The 25,684-nt window shown below is 51.3% G+C and overlaps 3 protein-coding genes across 5 annotated transcripts; 2 read left to right on the top strand and 1 right to left on the bottom strand.

Moving 5' to 3' along the window:
- The first annotated feature begins 456 nt into the window (after positions 1-456).
- pck2 (phosphoenolpyruvate carboxykinase 2 (mitochondrial)) lies at positions 457-8,416 on the top strand. Its single transcript, XM_066722839.1, has 10 exons — positions 457-783; positions 3,357-3,569; positions 3,868-4,052; positions 4,155-4,358; positions 4,869-5,056; positions 5,199-5,361; positions 6,661-6,879; positions 6,963-7,100; positions 7,226-7,321; positions 7,425-8,416. The coding sequence occupies exons 1-10, from the start codon at positions 752-754 to the stop codon at positions 7,901-7,903; spliced, it is 1,917 nt and encodes a 638-aa protein (XP_066578936.1). The 5' UTR covers positions 457-751; the 3' UTR covers positions 7,904-8,416.
- fen1 (flap structure-specific endonuclease 1) lies at positions 8,335-13,090 on the bottom strand. Of its 2 annotated transcripts, none has more exons than XM_066722842.1 (12): positions 12,959-13,090; positions 11,737-11,857; positions 11,284-11,386; positions 11,084-11,186; positions 10,836-10,899; positions 10,594-10,703; positions 10,364-10,500; positions 9,794-9,860; positions 9,519-9,650; positions 9,281-9,432; positions 8,902-9,016; positions 8,335-8,753 (listed from the first exon to the last, which is right to left on the bottom strand). In XM_066722842.1, exons 2-12 carry the CDS (start codon positions 11,816-11,818, stop codon positions 8,676-8,678), a joined length of 1,143 nt encoding a protein of 380 aa, XP_066578939.1. In that variant the 5' UTR covers positions 11,819-11,857; positions 12,959-13,090; the 3' UTR covers positions 8,335-8,675. The 2 variants fall into 2 exon arrangements, with proteins under 2 accessions (XP_066578939.1, XP_066578938.1); XM_066722841.1 differs by lacking the exon at positions 12,959-13,090 and adding an exon at positions 11,967-12,220.
- A 28-nt stretch (positions 13,091-13,118) lies between these two features.
- Positions 13,119-25,582, top strand: tm9sf1 (transmembrane 9 superfamily member 1). 2 transcript variants are annotated; one of them, XM_066722837.1, is made up of 9 exons: positions 13,119-13,506; positions 13,993-14,210; positions 20,651-20,782; positions 21,865-21,987; positions 22,171-22,514; positions 22,879-23,033; positions 23,121-23,306; positions 23,638-23,911; positions 24,509-25,582. In XM_066722837.1, exons 1-9 carry the CDS (start codon positions 13,275-13,277, stop codon positions 24,900-24,902), a joined length of 2,058 nt encoding a protein of 685 aa, XP_066578934.1. In that variant the 5' UTR covers positions 13,119-13,274; the 3' UTR covers positions 24,903-25,582. The 2 variants fall into 2 exon arrangements, with proteins under 2 accessions (XP_066578934.1, XP_066578935.1); XM_066722838.1 differs by having other exon boundaries at positions 13,491-13,623.
- The last annotated feature ends 102 nt before the right edge of the window (positions 25,583-25,684 follow it).

Genomic DNA, 25,684 nt, shown 5'->3' with positions numbered 1-25,684 from the left:
CAGACCGGCGTGGTATCATCATTCCTGTTACTATTTAATTGCCCTGTTAAGTCTCTGCATTACAGCTATATATATAGAAACACGTGGCGCTCACTGGCCTCCGTTCCCGCCCAGTATTCAAATTAGCAAGCGGTCCCGGCCGACCGGTCCTGGCGAGCGCCGCTGCCACCGAAACACACGTCACCTGGAGGTATCCCTGCGCCCCGCGCTTCAGCGAGAAGTGCTGACTGTGTCCGTTTCAATAAGCGACCAGGAATCAGCATTTTTATCCATAATCATAACGAGACGAACAATGTCAAAATTAATAAAAAATAATTATAACACAATGGACGCGGAAGACACACGGCGACCCCCCCCCCGGCGGCCGCCTGCGGTGCTTCCTGGTCGGGGTGTGCTCTGCCCGCAGGGGGACTACTTTCTCTTTCCGAGCAGAGACTGAGAGTCAAAGTTCACGTCGAGCAATAAGAGAAGGAGGGAAGGAGAGAGAGAGAGAGAGGGATGAGAGGAGAGAGAAGTCTGCCAGCCACCCAGTGTCTCTCTCTCGGGTTGTTTTCACTAACTAGTTACTGTTGCGCTTGTTATTATTAGCGGTATTATTAATACTGTAGCAATCTCGCCTTTACAATAAGAATAATTAATCATAATCTTAATAACAACATCTGTCTGCAGTTTTGCACGGTGTGTCGCCGCCGCAGACCTTACCGCACATCCAGACGGCCAGCGGCGGTGAGTGACAGGCGGCTCTGCGGCGATGTCTGCCTGTCTGTCCGCGCTGTCCCGGAGGTGAGTCCCGCCCGGGCGCGGTGTGTAGTGTGTGTGTAGTTTGTGTAGTGAGTGTAGTGTGCAGTGTGTAGCGCACTGTGTGTAGTGTAGTGTGCAGTGTGTGTAGTATAGTGTGTGTAGTGTACAGTGTGTGCAGTGTGTGTAGTATAGTGTGTGTAGTGTGTAGTGTGTGTAGTGTGCAGTGTGTAGTGTACTGTGTGTGTAGTGCACTGTGTGGTGTGTAGTATAGTGTGTGCAGTGTGTAGTGTACTGTGTGTGTAGTGCACTGTGTGTAGTGTAGTGTGCAGTGTGTGTAGTATAGTGTGTGTAGTGTGCAGTGTGTAGTGTACTGTGTGTGTAGTGCACTGTGTGTAGTGTAGTGTGCAGTGTGTGTAGTATAGTGTACGTAGTGTGTAGTGTAGTGTGCAGTGTGTAGTGTACTGTGTAGTATAGAGTGTGTAGTGCACTGTGTGTAGTGTAGTGTGTAGTGTACAGTGTGTGTAGTGCACTGTGGTGTAGTATAGTGTGTGTATAGGGAGTTGGGTGCTCCTTGTCACATCTGTGTACAGCGTGTGTAGGATATAGTGTGTACTGTTTGGTTGTAGTGTATTGTACAGTGTGTATGCAGTATTTATAGTGTGTAGTGTTTATAGTGTGTAGGGTACATACAGGGTATGAGCTGTGTGTGCAGTTTGCAGTGTATTGTTTGTGCAGTGTATACGCTGTGTGTGTGTGTAGTTTGTACAAGGTATATGCTGTGTATGTGTAATTTGTACATGGTATGAGCTATGTGTGTGCAGTTTGCAGTGTATACGCTGTGTGTGTGCAGTTTGTACAGGATATGAGTTGTGTGTGTGTGTGCCATTTGTACAGGATATACGCTGTGTGTGTCTGCGGTTTGCACAGTGTATTGTGTGTTCAGTAGGATAGCAGAGTTTGCACAGTGTGTGTAATGTGTACACAGTGTCTATCACTGTGTGTGTGTGTGTGTGTGTGTGTGTGTGTGTGTGTGATGTGGCACACTTTCACTAATTAGTTGACTCTTCACCTCTGGCCCAGTCTCCACGGACGACTCGCTCACTGACCTATATTTATTTAATGTAATGCATGGTACTGTCTGTAGTATAGTGCAGTGTAGTGTATTGTACAGTAGTATAGTGCAGTTTATTGCAGTGTAGTATAATAATGTGGTGGTGGATTGCAGTATAGTATAACATTTTATTGTATTTCAGAGTGTATAGTGTTGTAGTGCCATGTGTTGTAGACTAGAGTGTGTGTACTGTGTTGCAGTGCCGTGTAACAGAGTGTACCGTACAAATGTGCAGTAAATGAGAAGCACACAGCCCCCTCTCTCCATGATGCAATGCTCAGTGTGTGTTGCAGGTCAGTCTGGAAACTCTGGGTGTCGGGTTACAGGGCACTATGGCAGCGGGCCGCAGGCATCCTAGCAACGTGTTCGCTGTCTGTCACCTGACTGTCTCCCGGCACCACCACACCGAATGACTGGGCCTGACACACTGACTGAGCCTGACACACTGACTGAGCCTGACACACTGACTGGGCCTGACACACTGACTGGGCCTGACACACTGACTGGGCCTGACACAGCGACTGACTGACACACCACTGTAGTGCAAAAACACTGGACATGTTGTGCGTTGTGGTGCAATTCAATGTTCAATCTCTCTCTCTCAAAGTGATTGTGTTTTTTGTTAGTGTGTGCCTACGTGTGAGTGAGAGTGCATGTCGTACGTGTGTAAATCAGTGTTTTTTTTTTTTTTGTGTCGGGGGGGAGAGAGGGTGGTGGGCGTGTCCCGGGGCGGTGCTCTGTGATTGGCCAGGGCATTGGGGATGTGCCTTCATACAGTTCCTCAGAACAGGATAGGGCAAAAGTCACCAGGAACATGAGAGAGAGAGAGAGAGAGGAAGGGAGGGTGTGAGCTGGTTCAGCCAGTGTGCCTTGCTGCTCTGTCAGGGAAACTGGGTGAAGAGTCATGCAGAGATCCACCCTCCCCCGCTACCTCTCTCTCTCTGTTCCGTTCTGTTCATTCCTGACATGCTTTCTGGGGGAGTGACAGTCCGAGCTGTGTTGATCACCTGTTGCACTCAGCCGATCAGCACTAGCAGAGTCACCCTGCACTCCCACACACAGTTACCCCTGCAGAGACCGCAACCCCAAAAACAAATGCCACAACCACAACAACCGTAATAATAAATGCAATAACCACAAAAATGAACGCAACAACCACATAAAAGCTACAACAACACAGCAGTAATGCCAGCAATGTGACCTGGATTGTGTACATCAGCCCCCTCCCCTGCCCCTTAACGGCACTCACTGACCCCCCCCCCCCCCCTGTCTCCCTCCATCCCCCTCTTTCTTCTTCTCTTTCCGTCAGTGTATTGTTATTGTACTGCAGTGTCTAGTCCGAAAGTCAGTGTATCGGTGTTAAGATTGTGATCACTGTATTGATATTAAATTCCCAGATTATACTCTGTGTTCAGGAGAGAGATGGGTCACAGAACAATGACAACACTGTCTATATTAACCCAACACCTCTCTCTCTCTCTCTCTCTCTCTCTCTCTCTCTCAGGCACTGGGCTCTGGGTGGGGGGGGTGTACGCTGTCTCTCGCTCTCTCTCTCCTCGCTCCCTCGCTCCGTGCAGGAGTATGTGGGCGGGGCCGTGGAGATGTGCCGGCCAGCGGGCATCTCCGTGATGACCGGGAAGCCCGAGGAGACAGCCGAGATCCTAGGCGTCTTGGAGAGAGACGGAGTGATCAGGAGACTGAGGAAATACAACAACTGGTCAGTCTCTGTGACCCTGTGTGTCTCCCTATGTCACTACAGTGTCCCTGTGTGTGTCTCTGTCTGTTTGCAGGTGTCTCTGTGTGCCTCCGTGTCCCTGTGTGTATCTCTGTGTATGTCCCTATGTCCCTGTGTGTCTCTGGTTTTATACCGGTGTCTCTGTGTCTCCCTGTGTCCCTGTGTATGTCTCCATGTCCCTGTGTGCATCTGTGTGTGTCTCTGTGTGTCGGTGAATGTTCAGTCAGTCGATCTGTATTGTCATCCCACCTCCTGACCCTCTCTCCTCTACCCTCCCCAGCTGGCTGGCTCGTACAGACCCCAAGGATGTGGCTCGTGTGGAGAGTAAGACTGTGATGGTGACGCCGCAGCAGCGTGATGCCCTGCCTCCGACAGCAGCGGGCGCCAAGAGCCAGCTGGGCAACTGGATGAGCGAGAGCGAGTTCGCCAAGGCCAGGGCAGAGCGCTTCCCCGGCTGCATGGCAGGTGAGCGCTCCCTCAAGTCTCTCTCTCTCTCTCTCTCTCTCTCTGTGTCAATGCAGTGATAATGTTTGTAATAACCCTCCTCTCTCTCTCTCTCTCCAACAGGGAGGAAGATGTATGTGATTCCCTTCAGCATGGGTCCCGTTGGCTCTCCGCTGGCGAAGCTGGGCGTGCAGCTCACAGACTCGCCCTATGTGGTGGCTAGCATGGGTATCATGACCCGCATGGGGCCAGAGGTCATGGAGCGGCTGGCTGACGGGGACTTCGTGCGCTGCCTGCACTCCGTGGGGCGACCTCTGCCGCTGAAAGGTCAGACTGACCAGCTGAAACTGTCCACTGTACTGGACCAGTGCACTAACACACTGGCTGATGCCATACCCTGACCCAGTGAGACACACTGTCCAGTACCCTGACCCAGTGAGACGCGCAGTCCAGTACCCTGACCCAGTGAGACACGCTTGTCCAGTACCCTGACCCAGTGAGACACGCTTGTCCAGTACCCTGACCCAGTGAGACACGCTTGTCCAGTACCCTGACCCAGTGAGACGCGCAGTCCAGTACCCTGACCCAGTGAGACACGCAGTCCAGTACCCTGACCCAGTGAGACACGCTTGTCCAGTACACTGACCCAGTGAGACGCACTGTCCAGTACACTGACCTGCTGAGAAGCACAGTCCAGTACACTGAGACACTGAGACACACACTGACTGACTGATACATTGATTGTATTCTCTGTATTCCTCTGTGAGTGTGTGAGTGTGAGTATGTCGGTACCTGTACATGCCTGTCAGCTCGGTGTGTTCCTCTCCCCCACTGCAGCCCCTCTGGTGAGCTCGTGGCCATGTGACCCGGCCCGGACGCTGGTGGCCCACCTGCCCTCGGCGCGGCAAATCGAGTCCTACGGCAGCGGGTACGGCGGCAACTCCCTGCTGGGGAAGAAGTGCTTCGCCCTGCGCATCGCCTCCACCATCGCCAGGGATGAGGGCTGGCTGGCGGAGCACATGCTGGTCAGCGAGACCGAGCGGACCGAGACCGACACACTGACTGACACACGCACCGACAGACTGACGCACTGACTGGCACACTGTCTGACGTGCTGACTGACATGCTGGCACCCTGCCTGGCAAGTAACGCAGCCCCTGTGTGCAGATCTTGGGCCTGACGAGCCCAGCGGGAGAGAAGCGCTACGTGGCGGCGGCCTTCCCCAGCGCCTGCGGCAAGACCAACCTGGCCATGATGCAGCCAGCGCTGCCCGGCTGGAAGGTGGAGTGCGTGGGCGACGACATCGCCTGGATGAAGTTCGACAGCCAGGGTAGATCACCCACTCCCCTTCTCTCTCTCTCTCTGTGTCCCTTTCTCTCTCTCTGCCCCTCTCTTTCTCTCTCTATTGCTTTAGTTCCACTGGCTTAAGTGTCATGTTATGTCATGTCATGCCGTGCCGTAGTCCCAGAGCTTTTTTTGTAAAACCAGGCCGTTGTGAAGTCCGTCCCTCTTATGGGAGGAGCAGCGACTGTGGGTTTGGTTTGTGTTTCGTTTTAAAAATGGAAACAGAGAGCAACACTACGAGCGATAGAGCCTGACGAGGAGAAGACTTCTGTGTCTGTTTTATTCTTTCTGCTTTACATGATTGTAAACAGAGTAATAAATACACGTTTCTGTTAAGAGATATTAGGAAGAGCTACACATGTATAGACAACATTATATTCAGACATGCATTACTTTACCGTAAGAAAACGTTTCCATGTGCAACAATAACAATATATATTTGCTATTTAGTATTATTATTATCGTCATCATTTGTGCTAGTATATTTTAAACGGGACAACGTGACTCCCTTTTATTACACTTTCTACAGATTTGTAACTGCAAATTATACTATTTGCCGTATTATTTATAATTTACTTCTCAGACGTCCTTAACCAGGGCAAGTTACAGGTGAAACAAAACACACACGTTTCACATTAATCATCCGGATACAATATAGCAGCTTTGATTGAACTAAAGCGCGTGTCTCAGTCATGGCGTTTATGGACGCATTTATTAAACCAGTCCTTAATGTTTTAGAGGGAAACCCAGATCTGCTGTATTTATGTATTCATTTATTTAACTTGTAAATGGACACACGTTAACTAAATCGTGTTCGCCTTCACACTGATAGTCTCTGCGGGGCTCAACAGACCTGCACACCATTCACAAAACACACCCTGAAACACCGGCCAGCTGTTCATAAAATATTAATAACGTCGGCTGCTACGATCCGGTTATTATCCTTCAGTTTATTGTAACTAGTCAGGTGCTGTACCGGTCTGTGAAATCACAGTGTTTAATGCACTCGGATATTAACTGTATCAGTCATTGTTTCTTGCCGTGAATTTCACTCCATGCTGCTAATAAAACTAATTTCTTCGTGATCGCACACGGCATTTGAGATTATATGTTTCAACACAATGTATCTGATCTCTTCCCTGTCTGTCTCAAGTCCAGTGCACATCTCTCTTCTGAAAGAGAAGTATTTCCTCAGTGGCCTTATGGCCACGTCTGGCAGCAGATAGTTAACCGTCTCTGTCCATGTCTTGAACTGTTCTTCTTGTGAAACCCTTCCTCCTCTCAGGGCGTCTGCGGGCGATCAATCCAGAGAATGGCTTTTTCGGCGTGGCCCCCGGCACCTCCATGAAGACCAACCCTAACGCCATGGCCACCATCCAGAGCAACACCATCTTCACCAACGTGGGGGAGACCAGCGATGGCGGAGTGTGGTGGGAGGGCATCGACCAGATCCCGGCCCCCGGGGTCACCCTCACCGACTGGCTGGGCCAGCCCTGGAAACTAGGTGACTGCGCTGTACTGTGTGATGCTGCGGTGCAGCGAGTAAGACTGAGCAGTGTGTGATGCCAACTGTGCTGATGCCCGCAGGTGATTCCCGGCTCTGTGCCCACCCCAACTCGCGGTTCTGTGCCCCGGCGGCCCAGTGCCCCAGCATGGACCCGCAGTGGGAGAGTCCCGAGGGTGTGCCCATCGACGCCATCATCTTTGGGGGACGCCGGCCTGAAGGTGGGGCTCTGTCTGTTTATCGTTGTCTGTCCGTCCCTGTCTCTGACACACTGGACATCTGTCTCTGTCTGTTTATCACTGTCTGTCTGTCCTTGTCTCTAACTCTCTTTCTCTCCCTCTCTCAGGTGTTCCTCTGGTGTACGAGTCGTTTAGTTGGCGTCATGGTGTTTTCGTTGGCGCTGCCATGAGGTCAGAGTCCACTGCGGCCGCTGAGCACAAGGGTAAGAGACTGACCTACTGACCGCTGTCCAACTGACTGACTCTCCCAGTGCTGTGTTTTTGTCCCGTACTCCAGACTGACCCCTCTCTTCCCTCTTTCTGCAGGCAAGGTCATCATGCACGACCCCTTCGCCATGCGCCCGTTCTTCGGCTACAACTTCGGCCACTACCTGTCGCACTGGCTGTCCATGGCCGCCACACCCGGGCGCCGGCTGCCCCGCATCTTCCACGTCAACTGGTTCCGCCGCGACACGGCGACTGGCGGCTTCCTGTGGCCCGGGTTCGGTGAGAACGCCCGCGTGCTGAAGTGGATCTTCCAGCGCTGCGGGGAGCAGGAGGGCTCGGCTGGCGGCGCGGCAAGCAGCGCAGTGGGCTGGCTGCCGGCGGAGGGCGCCCTGGACCTGTCCGGCCTGCCCCAGCCCGTGGACATGGCCGCGCTCTTCTCCCTGCCCCGGGGCTTCTGGGAGAAGGAGGCGGCGGAGGTCCGGCAGTACCTCACCCAGCAGGTGGGCGAGGACCTACCTGGCCCCGTAGAGGAGGAGCTGAGGGGCCTGGAGGAGAGAGTGAAGGCCATGAGGGACTGAGAAAGAGAGAGAAACCGGGGGGAGGGGGGATGAATTGGAGGGACTGACCGACAGACACTACAGGACAGTAACGAGATGGGACAGGGACGGGCTGGGGAGGGAGTCCTCACTAGTGCCTTAATGTATCTATGCAAGGAATCGTGTATGGAGCATCAGTTTACAGGTGATCGCTCAGGAGCCACACTGCAGGGCTTTACTCTTTATTTGGTAGCGAGTACGTGCGGCAGCCATCTTGGTCGGTCGGCCACATTGATTAGGTCTCGGCTTTGCGAGCCCCGCCCAGCCAGGGAAGACTGGACGCTGATTGGTCCAGAGCTCAGGGACCTGGGCAATCCCAGTCTTATGATTGGCTCAGGAGGCAATAGTAGAACCAAAGGCTTTTTTTTTTTTGTTTAGAAACCATACCAAAAAATGAAAAGCTTTATTGCAGGTGATTTTGAGATTTGTTTAATTTTGTTTTTAAACATGAAGGACAGTTTGCTGTAACAACATCCAAATAAAGACTAAACTACAGTCTGCGTGTCTTTGAAAAGCCTCAGCACTCACTCACACACACACAAGAGTCATGTGATTAATGGAATCCAGGCTCAGATTATCAAAATCTCTTTATTTCATTAAAAGAAACAAACACTAAGAGTCACTGGGCATCACCAGCTGCATCTCAGTCTCTCCCACTCTCTCCCTCCCACTCTGTTGTTTGTACATTTCTCTGCCCCACACACCCCATCCCATCCCATCCCCCTGAATTAATCTCCCTGTGTTGCCCCACTCTCTATTTGCCCCTCTTCATCTTCCCCGGAGTCGCACTTGTCTTCTGCTTCTTCTTGGCCGATCCTTTGATCTCGGGCTCCTGAGAAAAGAGAGGGAAGTGAGTCAGTACAAGACGGCGTGTGTATGTGTGGGTGGTTGAGTGGGAGAGTACCTGGCGTTTGGAGGACAGGAAGTGTGTTGTCTGTGTGGGGTTGAGGGGGAGAGGGTTTGTGAGTGTGTGTGTGTACCTTGCGCTTGGAGGATAGGGAGCCAGTCACGCTGAAGAAGGTGTCCAGCCGGCCCTGTGTGCTGCCCTGACGGCTCTTCAGGATCTTCTTACAGCCATTCCTGATCCTGTCCTCACTGTATACGCACAAAAGAACACACAACACAGCATCAGTATCACATCCATTTGCAAAAAATACCACAACACTTCTAACACAGTGTCCTCAGTGTCTCTCTCTCTCTCTGTGTCCCTCAGTGTCTGTGTCCTCAGGGTCTCTCTCTCTCTCTGTGTCCCTCAGTGTGTCTCTGTCCCTCAGTGTGCATCTCTCTCCTCCCAGTGTGTCTGTTTCCTCACTGTGTGTCTTTCTCTCTCTCTCTGTGTCCCTCAGTGTCTCTCCGCACCTGAAGTTCTTCTCATTGCACATGAACTGCACCAGTCCCTCCTGGTCCGGCTCGGTCCAGCGCAGGTCCACGGTGTCGCAGTCCACCACCTCGGGCTTCAGGAACAGGGCGCGCGCCTCTCGAAACAGCCAGCCCTCGGGCACAGGGTGCTTCTGCACAACACACAACCACAGCAACACTAACACACTGCAACACACAACACCACTACTATGACTGCCGTGCTGCAGGCTGTGCTTACGGCCAGGTCGATGTTATCCAGGATCTCCTCGATGGAGCGGTGCTGCCGGATCAGGTCCATGGCTCTCTTGGGCCCGATGCCCTTGATGGTGCCACAGTAATCGCAGCCCAGCAGGATACACAGGTCTATAAACTGAGAGACGCACAGAGCGGGTCAGCAACACAGTCGTGTCACGGAGACAGGGGCAACGACACACAGAGAGGGGACAGTACAACACAGCTCCTTCACCGTGCACGGAGGAGAGAGAGGGAAAGAGAGGGACAGAGGGACTGTACCTGTTCGTGCGTCAGCCCCATTTCCTCCAAGATACGGTTGAAATGGAACTCCTGGATCGGCAACTTCCTGAGGAAGAGTTACAGTCCGTGAACACCAGGGGTCCCCAAACCTTTCTTATCACGAGAGAGCTACTCTGTGTAAGGATCTCTGCTGACAGTACTTTCTTCTGGGTTCGGGGGGAGCCGCTATTTTGCTTGCATTTTCTAAATCGTTTGGCCAGCCCCCCAGAGACTGGTAGCTCGCGATCGACCTATTGGGGACCCCCGGTGTACAGTATATACCATTACTTGTATTGTACAGTATACATAATAGCCGAAAGTTATAGACCAGGGGTTTTCAAACCAGTCCGGGAGTAGCCCCTGCCCTGCTGGTTTTTGTTCCAACTGAGGTCTTAATTGCTTAATTGAATCCTTAATTGACCTAACAAAGCAATATGCCAGTCAATTAAGTAATTAAGACCTAGGTTGGAACAAAAACCAGCAGGGCAGGGGGTACTCCAGGACCGGTTTGAAAACCCCTGGTATAGACGATAGATAAGAGCTGACAGAAAGAGGGAACTGATGGGTTACTTGGCCTCGCTGGCGGTCAGGTGTCTCAGCATCACCGTGGTGCCGAAGGTCAGCCCGTCCATGTCTTCGGTTGCTGTGGCGAACACCTTCCCCGCCCGGACCAGCGCCGCGCAGCTGGCCTCCGCCTCGCAGGGCGCCTGAGAGAGACACGGGTCGGTCACTGCCCTGACCACACACCCACCCACCCCAGCGGTCGGATAATCAGTGTTTTAGTGTAACAGACTCAGTACCTCGACGTAGGGCACCCCCATCAGAGTCAGCAGGGCCTTGCACTCTGCGTTGTGCTGCGGAGTGACCTTCACCAGCCGCTTGTTGAACTTCTCGATGTTCTCCTGCTCCCCTGCAAACACAAAACACACACCGCTGCTACACCAGTCACCTGACAGCATGACTCTGCTGCACAGTCCCGGGACCCACAGCGCCCTGTGTCATAATTCTGCCACCCATAATGCACTGTGCTGCAGTCCATTACCTGCTTCCTGGGCCTGAGCCAACAGCTTCTCTGCCTCGGCTCTCCTCTCCCCTCGTTTCACTAACTGGATAGAGACAGAGAGAGAAAAAGAGAGGGTGATTGCTATATCTATCTATTGGTACACTATCTATTGGTATTAAAATTGGAATTGTTTTTAATTTTGTAAAATGTGAAATACTTAACCAAATAAACAGTATCTATTGGTACACAGACAAAGAGAGACAGATCAACAAAGCAGTGACCCTGACCTCTCCTGATTTGAGCTGCGGTGGCTTCCCGTCAAACACGTACACCGGCTTGATCCCGCTCTCCAGCATCCGAATGGTCCTGTAGAACATCCCCATCAGGTGACTGAAAGAGAGAGAGATGGATACAATGATACACTGACTTCACTACAGTACATGAACCCTTCACAGCAGTGTGTGTCAGGCGGTGAGAGACAGGATACCTGGTCGTCTCTCCATCCTCGTTCTGAAGCACGTTGCCGTCCTGCCGCACAGCGATCAGGAACTGATAGATACTCATGGAGGCATCAATAGCGATCTTACGACCTGAGAGAGAGAGAGAGAGAGCAGAGAAGAATTGACACACTGTACACAACCTTTTACCTTCACTGACAAACAATAACAATACAAATACATATAGGCCTACAGCTCTGGAAACTTTTGCAGAGGTCTCTCAATTTGATCAGTTTCTCTGGTTTTACTATTTATAGGTATGTGTTTGGGTAAAATGAACATTTGTTTTATTCTATAAACTTCTGACAACATGTCTCCCAAATTCCAAATACAAATATGAATGGAATGGAATGGCTGCCATACATGTAGAGATGCTGATTAAAGAAAAAAAATGTCCAGAGCTGTATATAACTATAATACTATGATAATGATGACAGTATTACCGAAGTAGCTCTTGAAGTCGTTCTCCTTGATGGCCCCGGGCGCCTGGTCCGCAATCAGCTTGGCCAGCCCGTGAATTCCCATGGCAAGCGCTCAAGAACAGCCCAGCAGCCGCAATGTCTCCTACCACCACCACCACAACAACCACAACAACAACAACAACAACAACTGTCAGACGAGATGTGGAGCCAGAAAGATGACACAACACACACACACACCACACACGAAGTACCTCCGCACTTTTCGGATCACCTCGGCCACCGTCTCTCTCTCTGATAAATGTTTACTAAGTGCTGATCACAGATCTCTCTCCCTCGCTGTAGGATATTTCAACCGGCAGAAGCGTTTTAATGTATTATTATCAATAATACTGCAGTCGTGTGTCTGTCTGTCTGTGTTGCACGGAAGTTTTATCCTCTGCAAACCGCTCAACACAGCACGATGGGGTTATTTCGCGCGAAACCGGCCAACTAGGCATCACCAGTCTACAGTCGAGTCAGACACCCGACAAGTGCGGGCTATCCGTCGGTCTGGATCGATTGCTTTTGCCCCTGCCAGGGAGAAGTCATCGATGTGGGGAAATCGATGGCCGTGCACCATCGAGAGCCGCGGCTCGGGGTTTGATTGAGCGGGCCTACGCGATGCAGGTGTAATGGCCCGGAGGCTGCCTGCCATCTGGGAGAGCGTTTAAACTTTGACACACTGTTTGTGTCGTGACAAACACACACACACTGCACAACTCAGTTGCATGAGATCAAACTAAAATCAATAGCAAACATATGATAACACTCAAAATATGTAAGCTGTCTAATGCATATCTCATATTTAGATAAGGGCAATATATTAATTAAGGCAGTACATAGTATTAGTTGTCACATACAGACTAATTGTCTCGCAGATTATTTGATGTCCATTATAATACTATATAATACAAATATGAATTAATATATAATATGGCTTGTATGTGATATAGGTCGCTAATTTTCTATAAATATGGGCAATAATGTAAAACTTAATACAGGATATATAAGTCTTATAATGATACATTGAACTTACACTTCTAGAAAGGTGTGAAACTATTTGGAGACAATTATATGTATACTAGGATTAGAAGTATTTATCTTAGATATTTTCTAAACACTTTTTAAGAAGCGTATGCCTCGGTAAACAGGATTTCCGGGTTATTATATCTTTCTATATCTCGCATTTAGATTCACAGGCTACCTTTCGTGTCATGTTTGTGTGTCTGGGGTATAGTGACTTTATTATCACTCAAGATGGCCGCTCTGCTACAGGGGGCGTGGCCTCTTCCAACGCGGTCTGTCAGCGCCGGAGCCCCGCCCACCCCGGAACTGCCGTCGGGGTGTTTGTTTGGAAGTTGACGTGGAGTAGGTGTCCCTAGCAGCGCCTGAACCGGAGCGGTGGCCCGCTTCTCTGCAGCCGGAGCACACGTCGCAGTACCGGGACGGATTTCCTGCAGTCCGGGCTCTCGCTTCCCCGGGACGAGAACCAAGCCACCGACTCAGAAGGGGATATCTATATGTGGAGATATACACAGTCACATATATACATCATTAACATACAAAAAAAGTGGACGCAGGACTGGGCCGCCGCCGCCGCCGGAGAGGTCTCTGTCGGGCTGGGAGAGATAGTTGTAGCCGGACACGGGGATCCCTTCTCCGGCATCGCACACGGACCGCCCCGGGAGCGGGAGGCGGCTGCGGCGGGACAGCTCTCACTTTTATCGCTCGTCCAGGAGCTGGAGCTGCAGGGTATTGATATGTAAACACGCAGCACACATTTACATACCTGAGGAGAGAGAGAGAGAGAGAGACAGAGAGAGACAGAGAGGGAGGGAGGGAGCGAGGGAGCAATAAGGAAATACTCTGGTATGATTCCAGTCTTTGTCCTGTGAGTTCGTTGTGTATGACGTTGTGCTACTATATGTGTGTCCCTTTCAGTGTGTGTTTGTCTGTAATTATGCAGTAATTAACACAGAGACACAGACAAACACATTGTATCTGTGTGTTAATATGAGTGTGTGTGGGGTGTCTGCCTGCAGAACTAGTTCAACCACATTCTCCACAACCTGCCCCTCTCTTTCTCTCTCTTTTTCCCTTTCCCTCTTTCTATCCATCCCTCTTTACCCCCCATTCTCTCTTCCCGAGCAGTGGTAATGTACTGTATTGCCCAGTCAGTCAGTGTGTTTTAACACTCTCTCTCTCTCTCTCTCTCTCTCTCTCTCTCTCTCTCCTCAGAGGTTGTCATGTTGACGAGGCAGGGCCTGCGACTGGCTGGCGGGGGACTGTGGTGGTGTGTCGTGACTGGGGGGCTCCTGCTCCTGCCCCTGGGCAGCGGTGGGGCTACCTATCGCACCGGTGACCCCGTGACTCTGTATGTCAACAAGGTCGGGCCGTACCACAACCCCCAGGAGACCTACCACTACTACACCCTGCCCGTGTGCCGGCCCAAGGAGGTCAGACCCGCCGTCCGCCTATACGCTGTCCACCCACCAGTTGTCCCCGCGCACCTGCCGTCCCCACTGCCGCTGTCCCCACAAACCCACCATCTGCACACACGCTGTCCGCACACACCCAATGTCCTCACACATCGTCCACCCACACACTGTCCACATGTGCTGTTCCTACACACACACACACACACACACACTATCCACCCACATACCATCTCCCACACAAGGTTTTGAGGATGCTGAAGTAATTGTGGTGTGACTGTGTGACTCTGTGCCGGTGTTGTGGTTTGACTGTGCAGTTGTGTGACTCTGTGCTGGTGTTGTGGTTTGACTGCAGTTGTGTGACTGTGCTGGTGTTGTGGTTTGACTGTGCAGTTGTGTGACTCTGCGCTGGTGTTGTGGTGTGACTGTGCAGTTGTGTGACTCTGTGCTGGTGTTGTGGTTTGACTGTGCAGTTGTGTGACTCTGTGCTGGTGTTGTGGTTTGACTGTGCAGTTGTGTGACACTGTGCTGGTGTTGTAGTTTGACTGTGCAGTTGTGTGACTCTGTGCTGGTGTTGTGGTGTGACTGCAGTTGTGTGGCTCTGTGCTGGTATTGTGGCTCTGTGCTGGTGTTGTGGTTTGACTGTGCAGTTGTGTGACACTGTGCTGGTGTTGTGGTGTGACTGCAGTTGTGTGACTCTGTGCTGGTGTTGTGACTCTGTGCTGGTGTTGTGGTTTGAATGTGCAGTTGTGTGACACTGCTGGTGTTATGGTTTGACTGCAGTTGTGTGACTGTGCTGGTGTTGTGGTTTGACTGTGCAGTTGTGTGACTCTGTGCTGGTGTTGTGGTTTGAATGTGCAGTTGTGTGACACTGTGCTGGTGTTGTGGTTTGACTGCAGTTGTGTGATTCTGTGCTGGTGTTGTGGTTTGACTGTGCAGTTGTGTGACTCTGTGCTGGTGTTGTGGTTTGACTGTGCAGTTGTGTGACTGCGCTGGTGTTGTGGCTCTGTGCTGGTGTTGTGGTGTGACTGCAGTTGTGTGACTCTGTGCTGGTGTTGTGGTTTGAATGTGCAGTTGTGTGACTCTGTGCTGGTGTTGTGGTGTGACTGTGCAGTTGTGTGACTCTGTGCTGGTGTTGTGGTGTGACTGTGCAGTTGTGTGACACTGTGCTGGTGTTGTAGTTTGACTGTGCAGTTGTGTGACTCTGTGCTGGTGTTGTAGTGTGACTGCAGTTGTGTGGCTCTGTGCTGGTATTGTGGCTCTGTGCTGGTGTTGTGGTTTGACTGTGCAGTTGTGTGACACTGTGCTGGTGTTGTGGTGTGACTGCAGTTGTGTGACTCTGTGCTGGTGTTGTGGTTTGAATGTGCAGTTGTGTGACACTGCTATTGTTGTGGTTTGACTGTGCAGTTGTGTGACTCTGTGCTGGTGTTGTGTGACTGCAGTTGTGTGACTGTGCTGGTGTTGTGGTTTGACTGTGCAGTTGTGTGACTCTGTGCTGGTGTTGTGTGACTGCAGTTGTGTGACTCTGTGCTGGTGTTGTGGTTTGACTGTGCAGTTGTGTGACTCTGTGCTGGTGTTGTGGTTTGACTGTGCAGTTGTGTGACTCTGTGCTGGTGTTGTGGTTTGACTGTGCAGTTGTGTGACACTGTGCTGGTGTTGTGGTTTGACTGTGCAGTTGTGTGACTCTGTGCTGGTGTTGTGGTGTGACTGCAGTTGTGTGGCTCTGTGCTGGTATTGTGGCTCTGTGCTGGTGTTGTGGTTTGACTGTGCAGTTGTGTGACACTGCTGGTGTTGTGGTGTGACTGCAGTTGTGTGACTCTGTGCTGGTGTTGTGGTTTGACTGCAGTTGTGTGACACTGTGCTGGTGTTGTGGTTTGACTGTGCAGTTGTGTGACACTGTGCTGGTGTTGTGGTGTGACTGCAGTTGTTTGACTCTGTGCTGGTGTTATGGTTTCACTGTGCAGTTGTGTGACACTGTGCTGGTGTTGTGGTTTGACTGTGCAGTTGTGTGACACTGTGCTGGTGTTGTGGTGTGACTGCAGTTGTGTGATTCTGTGCTGGTGTTGTGGTTTGACTGTGCAGTTGTGTGACTCTGTGCTGGTGTTGTGGCTCTGTGCTGGTGCTGTGGTTTGACTGTGCAGTTGTGTGACTCTGCTGGTGTTGTGGTTTGACTGCAGTTGTGTGACTCTGCGCTGGTGTTGTGGCTCTGTGCTGGTGTTGTGGTTTGACTGCAGTTGTGGGACACTGTGCTGGTGTTGTGGTTTGACTGTGCAGTTGTGTGACACTGCGCTGGTGTTGTGGTTTGACTGTGCAGTTGTGTGACACTGTGCTGGTGTTGTAGTTTGACTGTGCAGTTGTGTGACCCTGTGCTGGTGTTGTGTGACTGTGCTGGTGTTATGGTTTGACTGTGCAGTTGTGTGGCTCTGTGCTGGTATTGTGGCTCTGTGCTGGTGTTGTGGTTTGACTGTGCAGTTGTGTGACACTGCTGGTGTTGTGGTGTGACTGCAGTTGTGTGACTCTGTGCTGGTGTTGTGATTTGACTGCAGTTGTGTGACACTGTGCTGGTGTTGTGGTGTGACTGCAGTTGTGTGACTCTGTGCTGGTGTTGTGGTTTGACTGTGCAGTTGTGTGACTCTGTGCTGGTGTTGTGGTTTGACTGCAGTTGTGTGACTCTGTGCTGGTGTTGTGTGACTGTGCTGGTGTTATGGTTTGACTGTGCAGTTGTGTGACTATGTGCTGGTGTTGTGGTTTGACTGTGCAGTTGTGTGACTGTGCTGGTGTTGTGTGACTGTGCAGTTGTGTGACTCTGTGCTGGTGTTATGGTTTGACTGTGCAGTTGTGTGACACTGTGCTGGTGTTGTGTGACTGCAGTTGTGTGACTCTGTGCTGGTGTTGTGGTTTGACTGTGCAGTTGTGTGACTCTGTGCTGGTGTTGTGGTTTGACTGTGCAGTTTTGTGACTCTGTGCTGGTGTGGTTTGAATGTGCAGTTGTGTGACACTGTGCTGGTGTTGTGGTTTGACTGTGCAGTTGTGTGACTCTGTGCTGGTGTTGTGGTTTGACTGCAGTTGTGTGACACTGTGCTGGTGTTGTGGTTTGAATGTGCAGTTGTGTGACTCTGCTGGTCTTGTGGTTTGACTGTGCAGTTGTGTGACTCTGTGCTGGTGTTGTGGTTTGACTGTGCAGTTGTGTGACACTGCTTGTGTTGTGGTGTGACTGCAGTTGTGTGACTCTGTGCTGGTGTTGTGGTTTGACTGTGCAGTTGTGTGACTGTGCTGGTGTTGTGTGACTGCAGTTGTGTGACTCTGTGCTGGTGTTGTGGTTTGACTGCAGTTGTGTGACTCTGTGCTGGTGTTGTGTGACTGCAGTTGTGTGACTCTGTGCTGGTGTTGTGGTTTGACTGTGCAGTTGTGTGACTCTGCTGGTGTTGTGGTTTGACTGCAGTTGTGTGACTCTGTGCTGGTATTGTGGCTCTGTGCTGGTGTTGTGGTTTGACTGTGCAGTTGTGTGACACTGCTGGTGTTGTGGTGTGACTGCAGTTGTGTGACTCTGTGCTGGTGTTGTGGTTTGACTGCAGTTGTGTGACACTGTGCTGATGTTGTGGTTTGACTGTGCAGTTGTGTGACACTGTGCTGGTGTTGTGGTGTGACTGCAGTTGTTTGACTCTGTGCTGGTGTTATGGTTTCACTGTGCAGTTGTGTGACTCTGCGCTGGTGTTGTGACTCTGTGCTGGTGTTGTGGTTTGACTGCAGTTGTGTGACTCTGTGCTGGTGTTGTGGTTTGAATGTGCAGTTGTGTGACACTGTGGTGGTGTTGTGGTGTGACTGCAGTTGTGTGACTCTGTGCTGGTGTTGTGGTTTGACTGTGCAGTTGTGTGACTGTGCTGGTGTTGTGGTTTGACTGTGCAGTTGTGTGACTGTGCTGGTGTTGTGGTTTGACTGTGCAGTTGTGTGACTGTGCTGGTGTTGTGGTTTGACTGTGCAGTTGTGTGACACTGTGCTGGTGTTGTGGTTTGACTGTGCAGTTGTGTGACACTGTGCTGGTGTTGTGTGACTGTGCAGTTGTGTGACTCTGTACTGGTGTTGTGTGACTGTGCAGTTGTGTGACACTGTGCTGGTGTTGTGGTTTGACTGTGCAGTTGTTTGACTCTGTGCTGGTGTTGTGTGACTGTGCAGTTGTGTGACTCTGTGCTGGTGTTGTGGTTTGACTGTGCAGTTGTGTGACTCTGTGCTGGTGTTGTGTGACTGTGCAGTTGTGTGACTCTGTGCTGGTGTTGTGGTTTGACTGTGCAGTTGTGTGACTGTGCTGGTGTTGTGGTTTGAAGGTGCAGTTGTGTGACTCTGTGCTGGTGTTGTGGTTTGACTGTGCAGTTGTGTGACTCTGTGCTGGTGTTGTGGTTTGACTGTGCAGTTGTGTGACTCTGTACTGGTGTTGTGTGACTGCAGTTGTGTGACTCTGTGCTGGTGTTGTGGTTTGACTGCAGTTGTGTGACTCTGTGCTGGTGTTGTGGTTTGAATGTGCAGTTGTGTGACACTGTGGTGGTGTGACTGTGCTTGTGTTGTGGTTTGACTGCAGTTGTGTGACTCTGTGCTGGTGTTGTGGTTTGACTGTGCAGTTGTGTGACTGTGCTGGTGTTGTGGTGTGACTGTGCAGTTGTGTGACTCTGTGCTGGTGTTGTAGTTTGACTGTGCAGTTGTGTGGCTCTGTGCTGGTGTTGTGGCTCTCTGCTGGTGTTGTGGTTTGACTGTGCAGTTGTGTGACTCTGTGCTGGTGTTGTGGTTTGACTGTGCAGTTGTGTGACTGTGCTGGTGTTGTGTGACTGCAGTTGTGTGACTCTGTGCTGGTGTTGTGGTTTGACTGCAGTTGTGTGACTCTGTGCTGGTGTTGTGTGACTGCAGTTGTGTGACTCTGTGCTGGTGTTGTGGTTTGACTGTGCAGTTGTGTGACTCTGCTGGTGTTGTGGTTTGACTGCAGTTGTGTGACTGTGCTGGTGTTGTGGTTTGACTGTGCAGTTGTGTGACTCTGCTGGTGTTGTGGTTTGACTGCAGTTGTGTGACTCTGCGCTGGTGTTGTGACTCTGTGCTGGTGTTGTGGTTTGACTGCAGTTGTGTGACTCTGTGCTGGTGTTGTGGTTTGAATGTGCAGTTGTGTGACACTGTGGTGGTGTTGTGGTGTGACTGCAGTTGTGTGACTCTGTGCTGGTGTTGTGGTTTGACTGTGCAGTTGTGTGACTGTGCTGGTGTTGTGGTTTGACTGTGCAGTTGTGTGACTGTGCTGGTGTTGTGGTTTGACTGTGCAGTTGTGTGACTGTGCTGGTGTTGTGGTTTGACTGTGCAGTTGTGTGACACTGTGCTGGTGTTGTGGTTTGACTGTGCAGTTGTGTGACTGTGCTGGTGTTGTGGTTTGACTGCAGTTGTGTGACTCTGCGCTGGTGTTGTGACTCTGTGCTGGTGTTGTGGTTTGACTGCAGTTGTGTGACTCTGTGCTGGTGTTGTGGTTTGAATGTGCAGTTGTGTGACACTGTGGTGGTGTTGTGGTGTGACTGCAGTTGTGTGACTCTGTGCTGGTGTTGTGGTTTGACTGTGCAGTTGTGTGACTGTGCTGGTGTTGTGGTTTGACTGTGCAGTTGTGTGACTGTGCTGGTGTTGTGGTTTGACTGTGCAGTTGTGTGACTGTGCTGGTGTTGTGGTTTGACTGTGCAGTTGTGTGACACTGTGCTGGTGTTGTGGTTTGACTGTGCAGTTGTGTGACACTGTGCTGGTGTTGTGTGACTGTGCAGTTGTGTGACTCTGTACTGGTGTTGTGTGACTGTGCAGTTGTGTGACACTGTGCTGGTGTTGTGGTTTGACTGTGCAGTTGTTTGACTCTGTGCTGGTGTTGTGTGACTGTGCAGTTGTGTGACTCTGTGCTGGTGTTGTGGTTTGACTGTGCAGTTGTGTGACTCTGTGCTGGTGTTGTGTGACTGTGCAGTTGTGTGACTCTGTGCTGGTGTTGTGGTTTGACTGTGCAGTTGTGTGACTCTGTGCTGGTGTTGTGGTTTGACTGTGCAGTTGTGTGACTGTGCTGGTGTTGTGGTTTGACTGTGCAGTTGTGTGACTCTGTGCTGGTGTTGTGTGACTGCAGTTGTGTGACTCTGTGCTGGTGTTGTGGTTTGACTGTGCAGTTGTGTGACTCTGTGCTGGTGTTGTGGTTTGACTGTGCAGTTGTGTGACTGTGCTGGTGTTGTGGTGTGACTGTGCAGTTGTGTGACTCTGTGCTGGTGTTGTGTGACTGCAGTTGTGTGACTCTGTGCTGGTGTTGTGGTTTGACTGTGCAGTTGTGTGACTCTGTGCTGGTGTTGTGGTTTGACTGTGCAGTTGTGTGACTGTGCTGGTGTTGTGGTGTGACTGTGCAGTTGTGTGACTCTGTGCTGGTGTTGTGGTTTGACTGTGCAGTTGTGTGACCATGTACTTGTGTTTGTCAGGTGCATCACAAGTCGCTGAGCTTGGGGGAGGTGCTGGATGGGGACCGCATGGCCGAGAGTCTCTATGAGATCCACTTCAGACAGAACACTGAGAGACGCACTCTGTGCCAACTCACACTCACCGACACTGAGGTACTGAGAGAGAGAGTGGGATTGTGTTAAGGGGGAGGGGGGTATTATATCATGTCATTGCATTAATGTTGTCTGTTATTAATATTATATGAAATTAACCGCTGTGTTGCTTAAATGCTTTGGCAACACTGGATCACTCCCGTCTAGTGTTTCCAACCCGGACGATTTCTCAAACCCACAAGCCTGGGTTTGACATGGGTTTAAAACCGGGGTTGACGGGGGAAAAAAACCAAACAAAAAACATACTTACGTGCACAGTGCAACAGTGCACTCTTGTATGCTTTCATGTATTTTTTCATTTGGTGAGAAGAATGATGTTCATTCAGTAACCTGGCGGCAAAACCTACAATTTAATTGAGCACCGTTGCAAAATACAAGGAGTTCAAGAAAAATGTTGCGATCCAAGCTTGGTTTGGTTCTACTTCCTACAAGAAGTGCATGGCCAATCAGCCAAATGCAAAAAGTATGCAAACAAGGTATTACAAACAGCTGGGGGTTCTACAAGGTCACTTCAGTTTATACAAATGATCTATACATAATAACTATGTGAATAAATAAATAATAATAATAATGCAGTATAACTGAGTTTGTGTTTAATTTCAGCTCCACAAAAATGGCATTTATTATTTTACTTATGTAGTATTTCCTTGATATGGCCAGGGGTTCTAGTTTAATCAATAAAAGAAGGGTGAAAAAGTAAGATTTGAGGAGTTCAGACATACGTTTGATGTGTCTAACAGTGTGTGACAGGGTGAAGCGAAAGAGAGAGGCGCAATCGGAAAAGTTTAGAGTGATCTTAGTGTTTTTTATTTATTTAATTTTGTTTCCATATGGATATTTTTTTCCATTTATATGCCTATTAAATAATTTGGCTTCAAGCCCGGGTGCCCCGGGGACCCTGGGTTTATGAATTTTAAACTCCAAAAACCTGGGCCTGGAATTTTCTCCCGGTTTTGGAAACCATCCTCCTGTCAGGACAATAAAACCAGTTTGACAGATAGAGAGAGGTTGTTGGGGGGTTAATATTGACTGTCTGATACACCGTCTCTCTCTCTCTCTCTCTCTCTCTCTCTCTCTCTCAGGTGGAGCAATTGAGGGAGGCCGTGGAGGAGCTGTATTATTTCGAGTTCGTTCTGGATGAGATCCCCATCTGGGGCTTCGTGGGATACATGGAGGAGAGCGGCTTCCTGCCACACAGCCACAAGGTGCCACAGACCGCCTGGGACACATGCTATAATACTGCTGCTGGACCACTAGGTGGAGGCAGAGGGACACCATGCATTCCATTAAGGAATCATACTTTTCATATAGCACCACTGACCCCATCGCCTCCCCCTCCACCCTCTCTCCCCTTCTCTCCACCTCCCTCCTCTTCCTCCCTCTCTCAGGTGGGCCTGTGGACGCACCTGGACTTCAACATCGAGTACAGTGGCGAGGCGGTAGTGTTCGCCAACGTGTCGGTGCGTGACGTGAAGCCCGTGCCGCTGGAGGCCGGGGGCGGCGGGACGGATGGTGGGCGGGGCCTGGCTGTCATGCACACCTACAGCGTGCGCTGGTTCGAGAGCTCCCTGCCGGCTGCCCGGCGGGCCGAGAGGCTGCGGGACTACAGCTTCTTCCCCAAGACCCTGGAGATCCACTGGCTGTCCATCATCAACTCCCTGGTGCTGGTGGTGCTGCTGCTGGGCTTCGTCATCATCATCCTGATGAGGGTCCTGAAGAACGACTTTGCTCGGTGAGAGAGGGAGGGTGGGAAGAGGAGGGAGGAGAGGGAGTGTGGGGAGAGGGTGTGTTGGAAGAGGAGAGGGAGGGAGGAAGGAAGGAAGGAGGGAGTGTGGAAAGAACAGCATTTAACATCAGTCAAATGTCATTATCAATTACTCAATAAATATATACCTATTGTGTAAGTATAGTGTGTCTGTGTATATGTATATACCAGGTACCACATTCCCATATCCCTCCCAAGCACTAATCCAGTTTCACACATTTACATGGAAAAGCGGGAGGTTGGAGGGAGAGGCGGAGAGTGGGCGGGAGAGGGAGTGGAGAGATGAAAGCAGTCCTGGTCTATACTGACCCACCTCTGCCCCGCATGCCAGGTACAATGTGGAGGAGGAGGCGGGCTGCGACGACGTGGATCAGGGCGACAACGGCTGGAAGATCATCCACACCGACGTGTTCCGCTTCCCCCCCCACCGCAGCCTGCTGTGCGCCGTGCTGGGTGTGGGGGCGCAGTTCCTCACTCTGGCCACTGGTGAGCGCACTCTCCTCTTTCACACTCTCTCTCACTGCAGCCTGTCCAGGGGCTGACTGGTTCTGTCCTGTTGTCTTCTTCCCACAGCGATCATTGTCATGGCGCTACTGGGCATGTTTAACGTCCACCGCCACGGTGCCATCAACTCGGCGGCCATCGCGCTGTACGCCCTGACCAGCGGTGTGGCCGGCTACGTGTCCTCCAACTTCTACCGGCAGATCGAGGGCCAGCGCTGGGTCTGGAACATCATCCTCACCTCCAGCCTCTTCTCAGGTACTGTACAGCCCCGCACTGGACTGCTCGGTGTCTCTGCGGGTGTCTCGCTCTGTGTCTCTGCGGGTGTCTCGCTCTGTGTCTCTGCGGGTGTCTCGCTCTGTGTCTCTGCGGGTGTCTCGCTCGGTGTCTCTGCGGGTGTCTCGCTCGGTCTCTCTGTGTGGGTGTCTCGCTCGGTCTCTCTGTGTGGGTGTCTCGCTCGGTCTCTCTGTGTGGGTGTCTCGCTCGGTCTCTCTGTGTGGGTGTCTCGCTCGGTCTCTGTGTGGGTGTCTCGCTTGGTCTCTGTGTCTCTCTCTCTGTCAGTCTGTTGACCCTCCTCTCCCTCTCTCAGGCCCCCTGTTCGTGACGTGGAGTGTGGTGAACACCGTTCACTGGCTGAGTGGCTCCACGCAGGCCCTGCCCGTCACCACTGTGCTGCTGCTGCTGGCGGTGTGGGCACTGGTGGGCTTCCCACTGGCCGTGATCGGGGGCATCCTGGGCAAGAACCGGGCCGGGCCATTCCAGGCGCCCTGCCGCACCCGCAACATCCCCCGCCAGGTGCCGGCGCAGCCCTGGTACAAACACACGGCCGTGCACATGGCCATCGGGGGCTTTCTGCCCTTCAGGTGAGAGAGATGGAGAGAGGGACAGAGGGAGGGAGGGAAAGAGGGGGGCCTAAGGGTGTGTTTGTGCTGTAGCATACAGTCAGTCAGTCAGTCAATCAGTATATTGTGATCACACACTGTATTGATATTAAATTCCCAGATTATTCTGTGTTCAGGAGAGAGATGTATGGAGTGAATTGATAGTCAAAATTCGAGAGTGCAGAAATACAACTTGTACATGTAAGACTAAACTTTCTACACCTGCGTCATGAATGGGTATGCGCAGTGTATTTAGGAACACAGATTAATTAAAATTGTAATAACCAAATCGGTCAAATTGACCGGCTCGGCGCTTCTAGTGTTAAGCCACGTTTTACACTCTCCCCCTCCTGGGGGCCGTGTGTGATGAGAATGGAGATCGATCGTGCTGATGATAATCTAGGATGCCTGATCTATGCTTTGTCGGTCAGAAAAGAGTCAAAAATAATTTTGACAAAACTGCAAATGTGAAAACAACACTGAACGAGCGCAGAATGGAACCGTAGAAACGTGTCACAGAGAACAATGACATCACCGTGCCTGTATTGATCTCTTTCCCCTTTCCCCCCCGCGCCTCAGTGCCATCTCCGTGGAGCTGTACTACATCTTTGCCACGGTGTGGGGCCGGGAGCACTACACCCTGTACGGCATCCTGCTGGTGGTGTTCGCCATCCTGCTGTCCGTGGGCGCCTGCATCTCCGTGGCGCTCACCTACTTCTTGCTGTCGGGTGAGGACCACCGCTGGTGGTGGCGCAGCGTGCTGAGCACCGGCTCCACCGGCCTCTTCATCTTCCTGTACTGCCTGTTCTACTACCGGCACCGCTCCAGCATGAGCGGCCTGGTGCAGGGCGCCGAGTTCTTCGGCTACTCCTTCCTCACCGCGCTGGTGTTCACGCTGATGCTCGGCACCGTGTCCTTCTACGCCTCCCTGGCCTTCATCCGCTACATCTACCGCAACCTCAAGATGGACTGATGGGGGGGAGAGGAGAGCGGACCTGGGGGAGAGAGGGAGGGATGGAGAGGAGGAGGAGCAGAAGCAGCAAAGAAGGGGAGGGGATTTAGAGTTATGGAAAAAGACGGAGATGGAGAAGTTCCTGCTGCATCTGTGGCTGGAGCCAAGAGAGTGGGGGAGGGGAGACTTTTACTTTTAACTGCACTTTATTAGCAGTTAATTGAAAAATCTAGAGAGGGAGGGGGACGGGGGAGCGAGAGAGAGGGATGGACGGACAGACGGACAGAGAGTGTGTGGGAGAGGAGGGTGTTGGAGATGGGGTGTGTCAGTGTGTTTGTGAGTGGGTGAGTGAGAGTGTCAGTGGGTTTGTGAGTGAGAGTGTCAGTGTTTGTGAGTGGGTGAGGGTGTGTGGGAGTGTCAGTCAGTCAGTGTCGGGGTCCGGGCGGGTGGGTAGGGGGCGCAACACTGTGTACAATTCTCAACTTCCATCGACTAGCAGTGACTTTACTGATGTAAATATACAGGCTGTTTTCAATAAAGTGGGTCCTTTTTCTTACAGTACATCAGTGTGGTGATGGATAGGGGTCTGTCAGTCCCGAACTGACACTACTGTGCCATAAGTTAATAGATGATTGAAGAGGGGGGGGGAAGAGGGGACAGTTATAAATAATCCTTTAAATAAATCTCTACAGTTAATTGAATCCAATTGTATTTTTTTTATTGTTGAATAATTGTGTAGTACAGCGCCTCTGTCTCCCCCGTGTGGCCAAGCGCTGCGGGTGTACCTGCGGGAAGGTGATGTC

Source organism: Amia ocellicauda, chromosome 14, assembly GCF_036373705.1.
Source record: "Amia ocellicauda isolate fAmiCal2 chromosome 14, fAmiCal2.hap1, whole genome shotgun sequence".
Lineage (NCBI taxonomy): Eukaryota > Metazoa > Chordata > Actinopteri > Amiiformes > Amiidae > Amia > Amia ocellicauda.
This window is presented reverse-complemented; position numbering and strand designations above follow the sequence as displayed.

Excerpts from the sequence above, each read along its gene's own strand:
- tm9sf1 (XM_066722837.1), top strand. The coding sequence starts at position 13,275 with ATGTGGAGATATACACAGTCACATATATACATCATTAACATACAAAAA. Across the intron at positions 21,988-22,170 it reads TCCTGCCACACAGCCACAAG|GTGGGCCTGTGGACGCACCT; the intron begins GTGCCACAGACC and ends TCCCTCTCTCAG. Across the intron at positions 22,515-22,878 it reads CTGAAGAACGACTTTGCTCG|GTACAATGTGGAGGAGGAGG; the intron begins GTGAGAGAGGGA and ends CCCGCATGCCAG.
- pck2 (XM_066722839.1), top strand. The coding sequence starts at position 752 with ATGTCTGCCTGTCTGTCCGCGCTGTCCCGGAG. Across the intron at positions 3,570-3,867 it reads CTGAGGAAATACAACAACTG|CTGGCTGGCTCGTACAGACC; the intron begins GTCAGTCTCTGT and ends TACCCTCCCCAG. Across the intron at positions 5,057-5,198 it reads GGCTGGCGGAGCACATGCTG|ATCTTGGGCCTGACGAGCCC; the intron begins GTCAGCGAGACC and ends CCCTGTGTGCAG.
- fen1 (XM_066722842.1), bottom strand. The coding sequence starts at position 11,818 with ATGGGAATTCACGGGCTGGCCAAGCTGATTGCGGACCAGGCGCCCGGG. Across the intron at positions 10,501-10,593 it reads TGGGGGTGCCCTACGTCGAG|GCGCCCTGCGAGGCGGAGGC; the intron begins GTACTGAGTCTG and ends TGTCTCTCTCAG. Across the intron at positions 9,433-9,518 it reads TGGATAACATCGACCTGGCC|AAGCACCCTGTGCCCGAGGG; the intron begins GTAAGCACAGCC and ends TGTGTTGTGCAG.